Source organism: Phyllobates terribilis, unplaced genomic scaffold, assembly GCF_046119375.1.
Source record: "Phyllobates terribilis strain yellow unplaced genomic scaffold, ASM4611937v1 Scaffold_7__3_contigs__length_470593459, whole genome shotgun sequence".
Classification (NCBI taxonomy): domain Eukaryota; kingdom Metazoa; phylum Chordata; class Amphibia; order Anura; family Dendrobatidae; genus Phyllobates; species Phyllobates terribilis.
Window position 1 is genome coordinate 221,626,991 of NW_027362767.1, and position 20,554 is coordinate 221,647,544.

The following is a 20,554-nucleotide window of genomic DNA, read 5'->3' on the forward strand; positions in this document are numbered from 1 at the left end:
CAAAAAAAAAAAAAAAGCCCAAATGCAAAAATGAACAAGTTAGAAAACTAGGAGAGATGCAAAGCAAAAAAGTGAAATATACATAACCCCATGCAAATTATTCAAATTATTGGTGCACTTACTCACTGAGCCGCTTCCTCTCAACTAATCTGAAATTTCACCCAGTTTCCAATTCATGAAACAAAAGCAAATTCAGGATTTTCTGGCATTGAGCAAAGTGTGCAGCAACTTTCAAAGGGAATTTGTCCCTAAGTTTTAGGCTTCCAGATCTGAGGGAGACATAATATAGGGGCAGAGACTCCTGATTCCAGTGCTGGGTTTATTGTAGTTCTGATAATATCACTATTTTATCTCCTGGACTAAGCCTAGCAGATCCGCAGCAGATAAAGTAGTGTTTTATCAAAACTACAGCAAGCAGACCAGTAAGTGATACATTGCTGGAATTGAGGTCTCTGCCCCTTCATCATGCTATTCTTAGATAGGCCAGAAAAAAAAAACTGGTCAAGGAATCACTTTTAAAGAGGTTTTCCAATTTAAGTTACAAAAAGGGATATTCCGACAAAAAAAAACAACAAAAGATTTATTACCTATCTACTTGGATAGATCAGTGGGGTCCGAGACCACCCCCCCCCCCCAGTCACACAACCAAAGGGCTGAGTGGAGCAGTGGTCAAGCATGCACATTACTGATACATTTAAGGTGTACAGCACAAATCCTAAGTGCTCACCCCAATAGGTGGGGTCCCAAATATTACAATGACACCTAAAAGGACAACACCATAAAAATATCAAAGCTGGTAAGACATTAAAGCAAAAACTACTCTTGAACCACTATGTTTTTTAATCTCCAGTCTGTAAATATCTGTACTTTGTATTTGTATTGTTTAGTAGTAGTTTTATTATAATTCTGTATTGTAACGTTCCTCTTTTATTCCTACTGGAAATGTAGGAATAAACTGAAAACACTCTCAATTGATTTTTTTTTTTAACGTAAAATCCCATCATTTTTTCTGCACATGTGAGATAAGTGCAGTCCCTACTTACACGGCATTTTCTTCCTTTTCCTCAGATTTACTTTGCAGGTCGTTGTCTGTCGAACATTTAGTGCGCTCATCCATCCAATCGGAGACGTGCTTTAGGGCACACTCCACTGTCGATACCATGTTCTGGACAGCCTCCAACTCTTCTGGAGATGGGTATATGGTAGAGTGTTTCGCCATAACATGGCGATCATCATTAGCAAATGATCGAATGGATCTCTGAAAAGGAATGAAAAAAAGATTATAAATAATAATTCATCATCTCTGATAACAATCGAACATAATCTATACATTCCACCACTATAGTGAAGAGAAACACCTGTGTGTAGAGACACCTACCAAGTACATTAATTTAAAGGGGACTTTTCACTGGATATTTTAATTTAAACTAAGTACCTCCTCCAATTGCCACTGCTCCACTGATTCTGGAACAGTTTTTCTTTTTCTTCTATGCCCCTCCGTTCTAAAGTTATACCCCCAGTAATAATGGCAAAGTCTCCCTTCAACAAACTGGGAGTGAGCCACAGAACTTCCGTGGGGGTGTGGCCATGTTTTGATTGGTCAGCATCAGAGGAGAACTAGCAAACGCCCACAGAGAAGTTCTGCAGTACACACCTAGCTATTAATGGGAAATTATGCACCATTATTACTGGAAGTCATAACTTTGGAACGGAGGGGCACAGAAGTAAAAGAAAAACTGTTCCAGAATCAATGGAGGGGGCACTCAAAAAAAATCTAGTGAAAGGACGGTTTCGAAACAGTTCCGCAGGTCAGTTTACGCTGCATAGAAAAAAGCACAGTGGGCATCAGATCTCTATACATCCGATCCAATGTGCTGAGACTGTACGACCATAAACATCAAAAAATAAAAAATATTCATTATGGGAACTTAGTCTTAAAGGGATCTTCCGGAAATAAAGCGGATGAAATAAGTATTTTCTAAAAAAAATATATTACCTTTATATTTCTAAAAGTGCTACTGAGATAAAATTCTCACCAGATGTCCGTAACAACCCATCCAATCCACACAGGCAAAGAAATCACCATAGATGTCCATAAATTAAGTTATGTGTAATAATGAGAAATGACACAGGGAAAATGTATTGAACACAAAGAGAGGTGCAAAAAAAGCCCTGAAAAGTCCTGACACCAGCTGAAATCTATCAATTATTAGAAAGCAATCCTGCCACTTAGTGAGAAATATCAGCTGCTTCAACTAGTGGCCTGTAAAAGGCGTCTGAGTACCAAGGTGCCACATAAGAAACATCTCATGATGGGTAAAAGCAGTGAGCTGTCTCAAGACCTTCACAACCTTATTGTTGCAAAACATACTGATAATATTGGTTACAGAAGAATTTATAAGCTACTGAAGGTTCCAGTGAGCACTGCTGGGGCCATAATCTGGAAGTGGAAAGAAAATAATTTAATCATAAAAAAAGCCACGGCCAGGTGCTCCCCACAAGATTTCAGACAGAGGAGTGAAAATAATTATCAGAAGACCTGGAATCAGCAGATACAATTGTTTCAAAGAAAACTATAAGTAATGCACTCCACATCCATGGCGTGTATGCATGCTCACCACACAAGACTCCATTGCTGAACATAAAGCATGTTCAAGCGCGTTTACAGTTTGGTTAACGAGATTTAGACACGCCTGTGAAATACGGGGAGAATATAGTCTGGTCAGAGGAGTCCAAAATTGAACTTTTTGGATGCCATAATACACACCATGTTTGGATGCCAAAAGGCACTGCACCCCCAAAACACCATACCAACAGGGAAATTTGTAGGTGGGAACATCATGGTGTGGGGATGTTTTTCAGCATACGGCACTATCAAACTTCATATGATCGAAGGAAGGATGAATGGACGAATGCACTGGGACATTCTTGATAAAAATCTGCTGTCATCTACCAGGATGATGGAGATGAAATGAGCGTGGACATTTCAGCAAGACAATGATCCCAAACACACAGCCAAGGAACCTCTCAACTGGTTTCAGAGAAAGAAAATAAAGTTGCTAGGACGGCCGAGCCGATCACATGACCTGAATCCAATAGAAAATGTATGGAAGGAACTAAAGCTCAGAGTTCATAGAAGAAGCCCACGGGAGCTTCAGGGAGTAAAGAGTGTTTGTGTGGAAGACTGGGACAAAATCACACCTGAGCAATGCCTGCGACTAGTTTCTCCATACAGGAGGAGTCTTGAAGATTCATCACCAACAAAGGCTTTGGTACGAAGTATTAAATACATTTCAGTAAGCGAGTTGTTCAATACTTATTTCACCCGTTCTAACTTTCTTTACTCTATTGAACTGAACTGGTCCAGCGTTGCCATCTTTGTGGATTTGTCTTGATTACAGCGCACATTACCACTGCAGCCAATCACTAAGCTCAAAGGTTCTGAGAATGGTTCCCCATCACCCACATATATAAAATGAAGAAAAAAAACGAAACAAAAAAACAATGTATTCTTTGCCAATAACCGATGAAGTAGAAAATAAACACTGTGCACCTTGCTACAACTCTGTTACAAGATGTGATTTAGTAGGAACGTTAGAACGTCTGTGTACGAGATAGACATTTTCCATTCTTCCACTGCAGCGCACTTTAATAAAATACCACTCCGGCTATAAACTGGTGTGAGCTTAGGGCCGGCCACCGCACAGAGCAGAACAAAGGGATGAATGAGAGGAGGTCGGACAGCGCAAGAGACTCTTTCTGCTGGCACCGCTCGCTGTCTCAGCCTCAGAGCATTAACTAATAAATGCATCTATATTAAGGCCAGTTCAGACTTTGCTTTACTCCTTTACCATATCGCTTTGCCATTCTTCTCCTTTAAGTGCAGATGGCATTACATTGTAAACCGGGCCAGCTACTCCCCTCCGTGCCATGAAAAGAAATCTCACCTAGGGGGGTGAAAACAATGACATTAGAGACGTTCTTCCTGCTCCTATTCTTCGCCGTTCGCCGGTCCCGGCTGAGGCCTATATTTTATTTAACGCTGCAGAAAGACTCAGCAGATGTAACTGCAGGAGCGTGTGAGAAAGGTCTAATGCTATTCACCCGGGGAAGGCTGCGGAGGATTGGAGTGCTGCTATGTATTCAGGACGGCTTCCAGATGCAGATTCTCGCTTTGCACCGTGTTTCTGTGCCGGACGAACGTTTGGAGGAGTTGTGATGAATGTGTTATTAGGATTCTGGATAGGTTTTCCCAGAATGTCGTAGAGTAGAACGCATGCAAATATTTGTTCTACCTTTTAAATGTGTTTCTGAAGTGCCAGCGCAATTTTCATACACTTTGCATAATTCCTGCAAAATGAAGAGCGGCTGCCGTCTGAGCCTCACGCGTGTGCTACCAAACCATACCCCCCGTACTCAGTAACCTTATCAATGGCTATGCAGGAGCATGGATCTTCATGCTGTTTGCTTTCCTTCATTTTGCACACTTACAGATATGCCGGGTGTCAAAAATTGGCCCCTGCCCAACGATTTGGGGAATTGCTGCTGTACGGAGAAATTCTGGCTACAGTTGATTGACTATGGAGGGTCAGCAACTGTGCAGGTCGGATGGATATAATGAGAACTACCACTGGATGCAGGGGGAAAAGTACACGGCAGAGACCCTCCGTGCAATAACGGTATGCCCCCTTAGCCTCTGTCCAATCACCCACCGGAAACTGAAGCCAGAAAAAGGTCCCTATCGGCAATCTGGGAGTAATGACCGGCCTCCATGGAATATACAGCTCCCCATAGATGTCAATGGAAAGTGCGTGGCCAAGTCACCGTTGACTTCTATGGGAAAACCCTAGTGATGTCCAAAAATCCCAAATTTTCTACCCCTTTAAGGCCAAAATGGCCTGTTTATTTTGGGCACAGCTTCAGGTAATCCCCATTGGTGTCGGGAGTGCAGCAGGCACCAGACCACCGCAGCAAATCAAAGGGCTAAGCGGACCACTGAGGCCAGTAACTGGCTGCAGCTTTCAAGTGACTGATGGACTGCAATGCTATACTGGCTGCGGCCAGCTGAGCTGAAGAGCCGGAACGACGGGGCTTAGAAGGGGGTCAGTAATGGTTATACCGTTCCCTAGAAATTGTCGATCGCACAGCAAGGTGACCATATCTCCCCAATAACAGCCGGAAGACCACCTCAGAGACCTTATTAACCCCTAAAGGGTAGGACAAAGAATAAAAATAGAAAAAAAAAATCCAACCCAGCACATCAGGTTGCAGCAATCTTTCAAAGTCACCTTGAACATGGCGCCGCCTGCGAGTGACATTCAATCAGAAAACAGTCTTTGTTAAATTCTCCTTTCGCGCTGCTCAATAATTCATCTCTCCGGCTTCCAGCATCAAGTGAAATAATAAGATTTAATGTCGTTGGTTTACAATGGGGCTGATAAATCCTGGGGACCATAGAGCAAACAATTGGAAAATCACGTTTTGCAGCGGAGTTTAACCCAAATGGTAATTGCTGCATCTTGGTTCCCCACTAAATGTCATTTACCAGTAAGTGCATGAATGTGCAATGTGCACAGACAATGGTATTACACCGCGGAGGTCACACTGCAGTGCTGAGCGGGGTCTATGAGCACAGATATCCCGTCCTCCACGCCAAGGTCATGCACGCACCGTTACTGCGCGGCCCTCTCTGTACAGACCTGTCAGGGAAAGAAGAGGCTGCGGTGTGTAACCAGCAAACAAGGCTCCATCTCATCACATAAAGCAGCGCGTCCTTCTCCAATGACAAGTGCAATCCTGCGTGCACCGAGCAGCACACGCATGTTCCCACCGCGCAGAGAAATGCTCACAGCCTCCCAAGGACGAGAAGTAGAATTTTTGAAGAAAAATGTAATCAAATTCCAAATTTTTGAGCCACTGTTTAGTAGGTTTTTTCTTGCAGATTTTAGGCCAAGACTGGGCACTGTTTTTACAGGCTTTAGATCTGACAGCATGCTGTGGGTTTTTCCTATCCACAACATACCCATAATGCTACAGACTTTTCCGCCTTGTCTGAACTCATGCTTTAAATGGTTAATGCCGTTTCAAAAAACTTTGTATAAATTATTTGTACAAGCGAACATTGGGATCTTAAAGGGAATCTGTCACCAGGCATTTGCTACCTCCATCTGAGAGCTGCATGATGTAGGGGCAGAGACCCTGATTCCAGCAATGTGTCACTTACTGGGCTGCATGGTGCAGATTTTATAAAATCACTTTTATCTGCAGCAGTTCTCTGAATGCTGAGCTGTGTATAACCCCGCCCACACCACTGATTGGCAGCTTTCTGTGTACACTGTGCATAGGCAGAATGCTGCCAATCAGTGGTGCGAGCGGGGTTATAAAGAGCTCATGAATATGTTTTTTTAATCCATATTCTTTATCATTTTTTTAAAAATTTTTTACAACAAAAGCAAAAGCAAAAATAAAATTACATACATCAACCTTAGAGGTATACATTCAACATAACACGTGGACATAATCATAAAAAAATAAAGCGCAACATTTAACATATCATCACCTTACGAAACAGCATAAATTTACTTAAGACATCACGTGTTAATAGGAACGGCCCACGGGGATAGAGTCCACGGTTTCCATCTATCCATACTTTTGCTTCTATTTCGCCGTGAGGATGCTAGCATATATACATGATAGTGGGTATCCATTTTCCCCATCAGAGCTTCCATCGTGGGAATAAAGGGAGCTTTCTATTTCAGTGCTATGCATTGTCTGGCAGAAATTAATATGTGGATTACCATCCATCTGAACGTACGTGGGATTACATCTATTCCAATGTTCAACACTGCTAGAGCTGGATTGGGTACTAATTGGACCCCTATTAAACTAGATCTCTATAGCTCATGAATATGGAGGACTACCATTCATCAGGTTTACTAGCCCTCTAGTGATAATCTCCTGCTGATAAAACTGCGGTTTTATCTAAACTACAGCAAGCAGCACAGTAAGTGACACATCGCGGGAATCAGGGTTTCTGTCTCTATATTAAGCTGTTCTCAGATTAGGAGGCAAAAACTATTCCTTTTAAATGGGTTGTCCGGGCTGATGATCTAGCCTTAGAAAGGTCATCAATGTTACATTGGTGGGGGTCCGACACCCCCCACAAATAAGCTCTAGCCTGATATAAACAGCATACATCAAAACAAGACAGACTGCGAGTTCACTGAAGTAACAGATTTCTGCTACCTAGTGAAGTCTATCGAGAGGGAACGAGGACGAGCAGAGTGAAAGATTCCTGCTTTTTAGGAAATGTTTTTGTGTGGATCCACAGCTACACTGCTCAGTACACGGTAGGATGTCCGCCATGCCAATGCATAGAAACAGGAGAGCAGGAATCCCTCGTGTGTGTGTGTGCTGGGTATGGGAGACATCAAAGTAGCTAGTCTATGACCACAAAGGGTTTACACAGAGGGAACTGGTGAGAAAATGCAGGATACAAATCATATAATGGCCAGAAGCTGTGCTAATTCCTCTAGTATACAAGCAATAGAGTATTCTGAAAAGTCATCAGAAATGACAGGCACACTTTATTTCAGATAATATTTTTAATGCTATGACCCCCGATATATCAAAGAAATTTTTGCCTAAATTCGGGAATAAATTAGTTTGAAAACTTGCTAAATTTTTGTTGTGCAAAAATTTTGCAACTTTTGGAGCTTTCAAGCCAGTTTCTCCCAGATCGGCCAAATTCGGCAGACCTGCGGCGGGACACCAGAGCTGGGACCGGACACCAGAGCTGGGACCGGACACCAGAGCTTGTCCAATTCATGACAAGCTGTGGCATTCCTTATGCAAGAAATCTTACTCCAGTCAGACACTAGAGTAAGATTTCTCGCATGGCGCATCTTAATGAATCAGGTGTATCTGACTCTAACACGGCCCGTCATCAAGAGAGGCAAGAAAGTCACCTGTCTTAATAAACCAGTTAATGTGTTTATATATGAAGTACACAATGGATTTTATAAAATGACTACAATAAAGATTATTTTTTTATTTGAGTTCATTAAAGTAAATTTATCACAGGTCTTTACCATCTAAACTAAGATCAGCATGATGTAGGGGAAGAGACCCCGATTCCAGTGATGTGTCACTTACTGGGCTGCCTGTTGTAGTTTTGTTAAAATGACAGTTTTATCAGCAGGAGATTACCATTAAAGGACAAGTACACCTGCTGCCATGTAGTCATTCGTATTTATGAGCTCTGCATAACCCCACCCCTATCACTGATTGGTAGCTTTTTGTATACACTATGAAAGCTACCAATCAGTGGTGTGGGCGGGGTTATACAGAGCTCAGCATTCAGAGAACTGCTAGATCTGCAAGAGAGAAAACTGCGATTTATCAAAACTACAGAAAACAACCCAGTAAGTGAAACATCACTGGAATGAGGCTCTCTGCCCCTACATCATGCTGCTTTTGATATTTGAAGTATTTTTAGCTTTTCTTTTAAAAAAAATACCATGAATTTCTTACATTTACTTCCTATAGAGAAGCCTGTGGCAAAACCAGGGCTGTGGAGTCGGTAAGCCAATCCTCCGACTCCAAGACTCCGACTCTGACCCCCTCATACACGGCTCATGTTTAAGTGATAAATTTACTGTCGCACAGATTCATCTCAGCTAAAAGTCCAGACCCTTAGATCAGGAATAGGACAGACATTTATAGGACATTTCATAACTTTCCCAAATTCTTATGAAAAAAAATATTCCCCACAAACTGCATTGAATTACTGTACCCAATTTATTATAGATTTTAGGAGTCGGAGTCATTTTATACCGACTCCACCAAAATGGACTCCGAGTCCACAGCCCTGGGCAAAGTGCATGGGAAAAACACCATACCTATAGGACAAAAACGCACCAAGACAAGAAGAAAACAAAATAAACTAAAACAACGCGGTAGTGCTTTTCCTATTTCCATACTGGATACAAGCTAAGATGTTGGAGTAACGGTCTAAACACGTTCGGCAAAAAAATGAAGCAATTTCTCCAAAGTTGCAATATGTGAAAGTGGTATACTTGTTCTGCATTGCAGCCATTCTTTTTTTTTATTTTCCTCTCTGAGAAATGGAGACGTTGTCCCGCTTGCCAGTGAGCCTTGGGACGTGTTATTTCGGTAACAGTGCTACCTTGTATAGAGCCAGTGGCTACTCACCATCCTGATGAATGGGGCTCGCTGTTGCTTCACGGCTCCTCTCCGCAGGTATCCTCAGGAAAGCTTCTGCGTGCCACAGACTCCACATACGTCTCCGGCTCCTCACACATCAGCTGCACATTCAGCTCGCTTTAGGAGTTTGCTGCGAGCCATAAACCCCTGAAAAGAGAAAAAAATACATATGAAGAATTACAATGTAATAACACATTCCTCCAATATTAGTTTTATCAACATACATCAGTATAGCTAATGTGATAACCAAAAATGCTCCTTCATAATTCTCTACTTTCACTCAAATATATGAAAAACCCGAATATGAAGACGGCAAAACGTCTCAGTCCAACATCCGACTCAGACGCTCCGGATCCCAGCACGAGGGAGCGTTAGGATAAAAGCAGGCAGGGAAAGAGAACATGGGGCAGATCTCCTATCTGGATTTTACATGTTGACAGTTTGCAGAGTATTTCAGTAGCAACAAAGTGGATTGGACTTTACCACATCTGATCCACATCCCATGAAAAAAAAAAAATCTGGGTGAAATCCAACTGCGGGGCAAGCGATCAATTCATAGTGCGTCTGCAACGCTTCAGGTGAAATCTGACGCAGATTTTTTTTTTATAGAGAGAGAGAATGAATCCAAAAAAACATATTTTGGAAGATTGCCAAGCTTACATATAGCAGGAGTCTTTATAGTTCTTATATATTTTTTTTACCTTAGAAAATTGTTACCTACCACGTCTGATTATTCTTTATTTTGCTGTTGCAGACAGTCCACAGCACGAGGGTACGCCGCCCACAGCACGAGGGTACGCCGCCCACAGCACGAGGGTACGCCGCCCACAGCACGAGGGTACGCCGCCCACAGCACGAGGGTACGCCGCCCACAGCACGAGGGTACGCCGCCCACAGCACGAGGGTACGCCGCCCAGAGCACGAGCGCAGGCTGCCCACAGCAGGAGCATACGCTACCCACAGCACGAGCGCAGGCAGCCCACAGCACGAGGGTACGCTACCCACAGCACGAGCGCAGGCTGCCCACAGCACGAGCGCAGGCTGCCCACAGCACGAGCGCAGGCTGCCCACAGCACGAGCGCAGGCTGCCCACAGCACGAGAGTACGCTGCCCACAGCACGAGAGTACGCTGCCCACAGCACGAGCCACCAAGTACTTATGAAAATCACAGTTTATGAACATAAAACACCAGTTACATGTCCTCGCTGCCAGGCAAGACCATCGAGTTCAGACATTAAATGCAGACAGAGAAACTGCAGATCAGGGGACAAAATCAGAGAACTACAACAATAAGCAAAATCTAGGGGCATCTTCCAGTAAAGTTTTAAATAAATGCACAAATAAATAAAGAGCCTAAACAAAAAGGATCGATGAAACCGACTCACTGCAAGTTGTCTGAGAATCCCCGCTGTTCTCCTGCACGACCGCCTCACACAGAAGCAAGGAACGACATTAATCCTTACTCTTCTCTCATTCTTTCTCATCCTCCCGATTATTGACTCCCTGGGACTGAGGCTGGATGGCGAGGTTATTGCACACATTGATCACGCTGCCTACTTATAATACCTCAGCGATCCAGCCTCCATTAGGAACTGCTCGGAGGTGAGAGCACCGGCAATTAGCGGCTGATAGCAGCAGAAAACTTTTCTTAGGAGAGCCTTGGATATACAGATGGGGGATCAAGCGGTGGATGGATGGGCGACTACAGAGCACAGCACATGTTCTCAGTCACCCCTCACTGCATAAAGGGCATCCACTGGCTAAGCTTCATTTACAGCTGTAAATAATATATATATTGTGTAGCTTTACTCTCTCGGCTCTCACAGAGGTAGACACAGGAACACTTCTTGGGTTAAGCTCCTGCTGGTTTATTAGGACACGGCATACACCACTGCAGGGTTTCAGAAAATAAACATGGCCTTTCTGGCATAATGAGAAACAAAGCAAAAATAAAGTATAGCACAGTTCAAAAGTGAGCGGGGCTTTGCCCGCTCCGAGTAGCACAACAAAAGTCCTTCTGTGGAGCTCTCTGGCTTCCACAAACAAAGTCTGGAGACTACCTTCTCCAAATAACACCACAGGAAAAAAAACTCAATGTTGGAGGTTTACCTTCTCGCACCACACCCTTGAGGTGGAGATATGATGAGTGGGTGTCCCACCCATCTCACATCTACTCACAAAAACCCAACTCAAGATGGATGATCAACCTCTTCAGCACCTAACATGCTGGACACAAGCTTCTGGGTTTCACATCACGGAAGACAGCAACCTACATGACATACACATCGCCAGTGACCCTGTCATAATATATATACACATTATATATATATATATATATATATATATATAGTAGCAAAGCCAGGTATAACTCGGTTAAATCCTAGCTCTGCAGGTCTTGATTAGATTCATCTGACTTGCTTTAATTAAGAACCATGGCCTGTATTCACTAGGTGTGTCAGTATGCTGGATGGGGCAGAGCGGAGTGTGCTGCTGGAGAGTGACAAGCCAAAATGTGAGCTGTATATGAAAGAGAGCTGTGCCCAAGGTCTCTCTCTGAATGGGTCAGCTAGGAAAGCTGAGCAGTCTGTGCGTTGGAGCTGCAGAGAACCCTTTGGAAGCTGCATCCTGTTCAATGTGTACTGTGCCCAGAGTTGAACACTTGTGTTTGGCGCTGGAGCTCAGGCTGAAGGGGATACCGAGACATGGTAGGATCGTACCTCTTATTTGAGTAAAGTTTGCTCCAGGAAGAACTATAATCTGTTCGGGTGAGTCTGCACTGACATATATGTGCCTGATGAATGAACTGTGTATTTCCAGTAATACTTTTGTGCCCAGAAGAGGCTGTTTTTGGTTTTGAATCGCTTGGAGTTTTATGAAAGTAATAAAACTGCAGCTGTTTGGACCAAACCGCATTACCTGTTTGAATGCTGCCTAATGCTTACCTGAGATTCCTACTATACATATACAGACTGTGTAATAGCAGTGGCATCATCCCCAACTGATGGACATGAAGTGTGGGGTCAGTTTTATGAAAAGATAATACATTTTATTTAATATAATATAAATATACAGCACAGGAACAGATCATATAAAAGGTTTGGAATGAAAAGATACTGCAATGGCACTATAGAAGGAGTAACAAAGTATCCATCACAGTGGAGAAATTACAGAGACACACTGGGTCCCATTCATATAGGTAAGGTATCCTAATAGTTATATTGAACCATGGAATACACCGAGATGTTGCTAGCAGTTGAATTTATATCTTACAGTCAATCGGAAAGGTTATGTGCAACCTGGTTCTATCTCTATATGTCCCAATAAAAGACTTAGAGAAAATATAAAGAGTAGGAATTACCTTGTGTCATAATGTAGGATGAAGCGGAGTACGCTTGGGACCCGTGCGATAGCCTCGACGCGCGTTTCACCTTCCGGCTTCGTCAGGAGGCGTAGTAAAGAATTAAAAGCAGGTGCTATTTAAGTGAATTCTTGTTTATTGATTTTTCTTAGTTTTGGAATCTTTTCCTGCCGCAATTTTCCATCTCACAGCTATCTGGAGAATATAAGTTAAACTGCCTGCCTCCATCCCCTCTAATCAGGAATCCCAAATGATCTGCTTTCATCTGACAAGCATTCCAAAGAAGATGATCTACTATTGATTTATTATTTCATGAAAGTGTTTTAAAATTTATTTATCTGATTTGCATTTTATGATTGTAACTATTACTATTCTGAATTATATGGTGGTCAGCCATGCATACAACAACACTTTGCCAATATGATATTTACCACTGTTTAGTGTATAGCAATATTACTTGAAATATGGTTGTTCTCATATACACGGTACTGGTGTGTGCACTTTTTAAGTGCGTGCACATAGTCTATATATAAATATATATATGGATGTATATGTATGATCAAGCAATCAATATATTTAGAAATGAATTTTTACTCTTTATATTTTCTTGATGCTATATGACCGTAGATTATAATAATATTATGTATTGGCTAAGTGATTGCTTATTATGCTAAATGGCGATGCTGCTCATCTGGTTGCGATATGATTTTGCTTGTGATCTTGACGGGTAATTTCATACTGTTTATGGCACTGCTATTTATGATATAAGATTTTTGTGAAAGATATTAACCTATTATATCAGTGCAGAATATTATATGCAGTACCCGCTAAATATCATCCCTTCCTTCCATATAATAACACAGGTGTGGAGGGGCCAAGCTAGGATGGGAGAGAGTATGATTCCCCCCTCGATATATACTGATCGGATATGAGCGAAGGCCTATATATTCTAATATACTTACTTTAACCCCATTCCGTTCTTCTCCACATAGCGCAGACGCGCCTCGTGCATGCGCTGCTAGCGCCGTGTGGCGTCGCTGGCCGGGCGGGTTGCCGGGGGGGGTGACGTATGTCCTCCTCCCCGTCATCTCCTGCGGACGCCGGCTGGCCGCGCTATGGGGCAGAGCAACATGACGAGTTGCGCGCCGATTCGCTAGCGGCTAGACCCATTTACTTGAATGGCACCTGCTTTTAATTCTTTACCACGCCTCCTGACGAAGCCGGAAGGTGAAACGCGCGTCGAGGCTATCGCATGGGTCCCAAGCGTACTCTGCTTCATCCTACATTATGACACAAGGTAATTCCTACGCTTTATATTTTCTCTAAGTCTTTTATTGGGACATATAGAGATAGAACCAGGTTGCACATAACCTTTCCGATTGACTGTAAGATATAAATTCAACTGCTAGCAACATCTCGGTGTATTCCATGGTTCAATATAACTATTAGGATACCTTACCTATATGAATGTCTCTGTAATTTCTCCACTGTGATGGATACTTTGTTACTCCTTCTATAGTGCCATTGCAGTATCTTTTCATTCCAAACCTTTTATATGATCTGTTCCTGTGCTGCATATTTATATTATATTGAATAAAATGTATTATTTTTTCATAAAACTGACCCCACAGTTTGTCTGAATTCTTGCTTGTTTTCAATTAAATATAATAATGATGTATCACCGGCTGGGTGACATAGATTTGGGAACTCTTTGCTCTTTGGTTTTTTACTAAATTTGGGATTGATTTCACTTTTTAAAGTGATATCTTTATAGGTTTATATGATGGACATGAAGGTCTAGGACGTTTGTTATTCTGGATGACAACACCCACCATAAGCTGCAACACCAACAATCAATTTTTGCCTTGACTTGTGCTAAGAGTTTTTTTCCTTAAAGGGATTTTCCATTTTTATAATATATCATCTATAACTAGGATATGACATAACATTATGATTAATAGAGGTCTAAAATCTAAAAACCTGCAACATTCAAAAAAAAAAAGAAAAAAAGAAAAAGAAAAGAAAAAGGAAACTGGTGGCCTCTGCTAATGGAGGCCACACGCCTTCAATAATTGCAGTGCAGTGGCATGCTTGACAGACAGCTATTTCTCACGTTTGGACCAGCTGACCTCACGGGTTTGGGATGAAATTAGCCCAATGTGTGTGACCCCTTCTATCCCCTGTACAGTAGCACCCCCCGAAGAACCCCCAGTGCAAGTAACTAGCACAGCTCCATTCAATCACTTACTTTATAAGTGACCTGGCCCAGAATTTTAACAATGAAGAGCACATCACTAGTTCCACATAAATGACCCTTTAACCAGTTCATTAAAATACAATTTAAACTTTATTTCTCTTTGCGTAACAATTATATTTATATATCAAACATTTTTTTTGACAAGGGAAGGGATAGTTACAGGGATTTAGATTGCCAGTGGCTTTTTTTTTTCCAGATTATTTATGTTGTACCTAATTTTTATTTATATTTAATTTAATGTCACTTTCACATATTGTGCCCGTAAAGTCATAAAAGACCTTTGGGTAAATGTCAATGTTTAAATATTTTTTATTCTTTTTTTGTAACTATGATTTCCCCTGTAACTAGGGCTAATACAATAGCCCCAGTTACAGTGGAAATACAAGCTCCTAGATGACGGTGTCTCGTAAGGCTCAGCAGCTCCTGCTCCCTCCCTACACCCAGGGAACACATGATCACTGGGTCGAGAGGAGAAAATGCAGTTAGCGCAGACTATTGCTATGTACACAGTGCTTGTATACAGCGATTGGGAAGGCAAACTGAGCAACTTTAGCCTTGCCGAGCAGTTTAATTGCACCGTCCCACCTACTTGTTTTCCATCGATCTCCACCCTCCTGTGAAAATCTAAAGCTGTCAATCAAGGATGAGGAGAGCGGCGAGAGATGCAAAGCAAGTAGGTGCCCTGAACCAAGAGTGCACCCATCTCCTGTGCTTGCTTTGAACAGTCATTTAGTGTTGATACCCTTTGACTGCTCATAGATCACAGTTTTATAGAAAACCATGCAAATTGCGCTTAAAACCAAAAATTGTGGGGTTTTTGAACCCTTCCCGTTACAGCAGTAAGTGCTTTACAAAATGCAACAACATTGGCAAAGTAATCTCAGTAAATGGCTGACAATGAGGAGAGTATTCTACATAGACCTATGTGAGAATTGGAGCCCCACCACTGGAGATGACACGTGCCGTTTCTGGTGACAGTATCCCCGTGCACTGCCCTACTTAGAGTCACATAATTCCCTTCTACCCGGGGTCTTAACGTCCCATCTGTGATGTGCAGACTAGATTAACGGGTAGCCGGCTCGGAAATCACGCTAGAAATGAATAAGTGGAGCTGCATCTTCAAAGCAATCAGTAAAAACATAAGCCTCTTATGATGTGCAGCCCACTTAGACAAATGGCTCACAGTCGGTACTGTCAGGAAATCCACCTATTGTGTGCGCAGACCCGGCTCGCAGCCGTAAAACTATATTTGCTCCATCTAAGTAGCGCCCTCCAGAAAGCATTTTATTCCAGAGTCAAATATTGGGATGCCACTCCTAATCAGAAGCAGCATCTGCGCCAACTCTGTAAGCTGGCACCGGGGGCCTTTGCAGGTAATTTTTCACAGGGCACTTCGCTGGTGAAGAATTAAAAATAAAATGTGCAAACTTCTATTGCTGTATAATTTTATTCCTGGCGTGGAGCCAGCATTCACTCTCCAACAGCTTCCACCACTGTAGGAAAATGCATAAGTAGGTCAGGAAAGAGAAGAAGGGTTTTCACAGCTCCTGGCACGAGTATTAATCAAGTCTTTCAGCAATTTCTATTTTACGATGCAGCTGATCACTTCTCCCATTCATTTCTAGCGCTGTATTAACCAATAATTGAAAGCTTTCAGCCCAGTCTACCCAAGCTAGCTCTTCTGGTATGGTCACCCTCCAACTTACTAAATACTGCAATGAAGGAGAAGAAAAATAGAATTGACCAAAATGTTTCATTGGCAACCAAAACAAATATGCGGGATCAATCTCTCCCCCTCCCCCAATGTCCACACCCTGGGGACTGTTCCCATACACGGCCAATCTTGCCGAAGTTCATTCTATACTGGATCTAGTGGGTCTCGCTGCCCTTCTGATCACTGTCCTGTTTACAAAGCCCCTAAAGGGGGTTGTCGGGGACTTTAACACCTTAGGATAGGTCATCAATGTGTAATTGGTGGGGGTGCGACACTCGGCACCCCCCGCCGATCAGCTGTTCCCGATTCTGGCAGAGCTGCATCTGCTCAGTTACGGAGCTGCACAGCACTGTCGACAGAATAGTGGTCGTGGCTGGATACTGCACATTTATCCCCTATTGATTTGAATAGGTGGTGAATGTGCAGTACCCAGCCGTGGCCGCTATACAGTCGATGGAGCTGTGCTGTGGGCGGGGTTATACAGAGCTCAGCATTCAGAGAACTGCTAAAAATGCAGCAGAGAAAACCGTTTAACTACAGCAACTACATGCTACAGTAAAGTGATACATTGGTGGAATCAGGGTCTCTGCCCCTACGTCATGCTGCTCTCAGATCGGGGAGCAAAAACCTGGTGACAGATTCCCTTTAACACAACAAATCCCGACTGCCGGTAAATAACCGCCAATCGGACATCTACAATTAGATCGGTGGTCGTTTCAGCGCATGTTTAAACTGTCCAAGCAGAATTGTAAGTGCGCAGAGAGATCGTTATTACAATCACTCTGCGCGCATATACATCTTCGTTATCGGCAGCACATCATATGCTGACGCAGGGCGATGTGCTGGCTTTAATGCCAGCATGAATGAGCCACTCGCCCCGATGAATGGGCGTCTACCACCTTTATTAAAAAGAAGACAAGAAAAGAGACAAACTCCAATTGGGATAAAAAACACAAAATCCCACAAAAATAACAGACAAAAAAAGGAATGCGAGAACTAGACAACAAATCCCAATGGTGTAATCCACAAAAAACTGAACGAGATCAGAGATCCTTTATAAGACCAAATTTCTATAGGTGAAAAAAAAAAATCTAAATTTAGAGTTATGGAGTAAAGATAGGACACCCAAGCAAATATATGTAACATATAATGAAATATACAAAACGAATATCCCTTAAAGGGAATCTGTCAGCAGGGTTTCACTACCTCATCTGACAGCAGCCTGATGTAGGCAAAGAGAAGCTGAATCCAGCGATGTATCACTTACTTTACTGGGTGCGGCAGTTCTGACACAATCAGAGTTTTTAGATTTAGCAATGCAGCAGAGCTGAGGAAGCTAACCCCGCCCACACCAGGCTCTCTGTGTACATTATCTATAGACAGTGAGCTGCTTATCACAGGAGGGGGCGTGTCGGACTAGCACACACACACTGCTGTGTCTCAGCAATGATAAGCTTCTGGTGCTAAAACAATCATTGTGAGTAAACAACAGGACAGAGGCTTGATAAGAGAGGCATCCCTGAAATCTGTATTTTAACCCCTACAGCATGCAGTCTTCAGATTACATAGCAAAAACCTGCTGACAGATTCCCTTTAAGATCAAAACATGAAAGCAAGATCTCTACAGATTGCACAGAACATGCTAGAAGCCCACCACGTTTCGCTGCTACAATCATGGCTTTGTCAGGGGCTTTCATTCACTGGCTTGCCTGACATTTCTCTGCAGTCAGAGATGGCTCCAGGCAAGTCAGAGCCGTCAATCCAGCATAGGAGGTGGGGACATGCAAACCCAGTGGGCAGAACGGTGCACTGTTGAGTCTCTTGGCCACACCCAGGGTGCACTGGGCACCCTAATTAACATATTTGATTAATCTTAATTTTCTGCAGAACGGAGGCAGCTATTAGATCACTAAAAGTGTGATTTTTTTTTTATAGGGGCTGTATCCCCTACAAGGCTATGTGCTTAGTTTATACCGTCAGCTTGGGTTGTCAGACTCCTTATAAAATCCTCAATCTCAATACATAGTCTGAAATTCCCATCCCACAGAGTCTACCGGTGTAGCACATATCCTTCTGCTGTCTTGACTGTAGGCCATTTCTTTACCCAGACAGGTACATGGTAACAAACTGCAGCAATGGGAAAGAAAAAAAATGTTCTGTAGAATTTTTCACCTTCAGGATGTAGGAAAGAATATTCCCGTTCAATAGTAGCAAGCAGAGTGCTTGAAAATAGTGATAGTAGTGAGGAACTTGGGGAGAGAAAAAAAGTATGTTAGAAAGTTCAGAGAACTATACCGATTACTTCAAGTGGATGGAAATGTGTCTAGATTATGTGCCGGACATAGAGGTGCATGGGTCGTTGCAGGAGATTTTAGGTTTCAAGTGCCGAAGCGAAAAGACCAGACCGTCTACGACTGCGCACAATGTGCATTATAGCTCTAATTCCCGTCATTGAGACTTTTCTAAATAATACATGCAATGGGAATACAGACCTTGTGACTGTGTCATATTGAGAATGGATTCAGGTCAACAGGAACAAGACCAAAATGCAGAAAAATACCCATGGGGTTTTTTATTTTTTGTTATAAACACAGCTTTCAGCCTGGAGCTATAAGTCCTCCGCAGGGAACATGCCGATGCTCACTATATTTTTAATAAATAGGTTACCAACACGTCATTACAGGAGAGATGCGCCGAGGACCACCTCCAGCAATAACACTAAATTATGCCACAGTACAGAACACGGCTTTCTCCGGATTCCAAGGGCCCTTACCTAAATAAGGACAAGTCGTGCAGTCAGCGAGCATCCAGCACACAGTATGGTACAACCCTACCTGCCGCAGGGGAAACCTGCTCTGCCTCCCGCTGACCATCGCTGCAACCTAACTCCTAACTATTCCACATCACGTGTAGGGATACACGCTCATTGGCAGCCGCTAGTGTACACAGGCAATGACTCTGCTCCAACAAGGCCAGGTTTGCCGTCTCCAAACTTCCACAGGTCTCGTAACGAGAAAACAGTCTTATTTGGCATAAAGGAAACAAAAAGAAACAGTCCATTCACTGGCAGTTAATGTCCAGCAATGTAGGCTGACCCGTGTTACATCAAGGTCCATCTCTTTCAGACAGTGGCCGAGGCTGTCCAACACTAGAGTTTTCCTTCTCTCACACACCGACAGCTCAACTGCTTTAAATAAGACCTGGAAAGCCTGGACTGGAAATATGGGAACGACCATTCCCACCCAAGCTATTCTGGTTGCTCCTAAACCCCGAACCCAAAATCCAGCACCATTAAAAACTTTTATTGTTGCTGGAACCTTTCATCTCCAGGATTTACATCACCAAGGCTCGCCACCACTGTGACACATACCTCCTGTCCAGGAGTTCATCAGCTGCTTTCCTGCATACGATATATAGTACAGACCAAAACTTTGGACATACCTTCGCATTTAAAGATTTTTCTGTATTTTCATGACTATGAAAATTGTACATTCACACTGAAGGCATCAAAACTATGAATTAACACATGTGGAATTATATACTTAACAAAAATGTGTGAAACAACTGAAAATATGTCTTATATTCTAGGTTCTTCAAAGTAGCCACCTTTTGCTTTGATGACTGCTTTGCACACTCTTGGCATTATCTTGATGAGCTTCAAGAGGTAGGCACCGGAAATGGTCTTCCAACAATCTTGAAGGAGTTCCCAGAGATGCTTAGCACTTGTTGGCCCTTTTGCCTTCACTCTGCGGTCCAGCTCACCCCAAACCATCTCGATTGGGTTCAGGTCTGGTGACTGTGGAGGCCAGGTCATCTGGCGTAGCACCCCATCACTCTCCTCCTTGGTCAAAATAGCCCTTACACAGCCTGGAGATGTGTTTGGCGTCATTGTCCTGTTGAAAAATAAATAATGGTCCAACTAAACGCAAACCGGATGGAATAGCATGCCGCTGCAAGATGCTGTGGTAGCCATGCTGGTTCAGTATGCCTTCAATTTTTT

General features: G+C 42.9%; 1 protein-coding gene across 5 annotated transcripts in view; it reads right to left on the minus strand.

Annotated features, from left to right (window-relative positions):
* Positions 1–20,554, minus strand: part of STRBP (spermatid perinuclear RNA binding protein) — a 140,436-nt gene that overhangs the window by 70,519 nt on the left and 49,363 nt on the right. For 4 of the 5 annotated variants that reach the window (XM_073639752.1, XM_073639748.1, XM_073639749.1 and 1 more), the window contains exons 3-4: positions 9,214–9,372; positions 1,044–1,258 (exon numbers count right to left, since the gene is read on the minus strand). In XM_073639752.1, coding sequence (XP_073495853.1) covers positions 1,044–1,258; positions 9,214–9,216 — 218 coding nt within the window. In that variant the 5' untranslated portion in view covers positions 9,217–9,372. Of the gene's footprint in view, positions 1–1,043; positions 1,259–9,213; positions 9,373–9,449; positions 9,475–20,554 lie in introns of those variants that run through there. The other variant, XM_073639751.1, reaches the window with a different exon arrangement.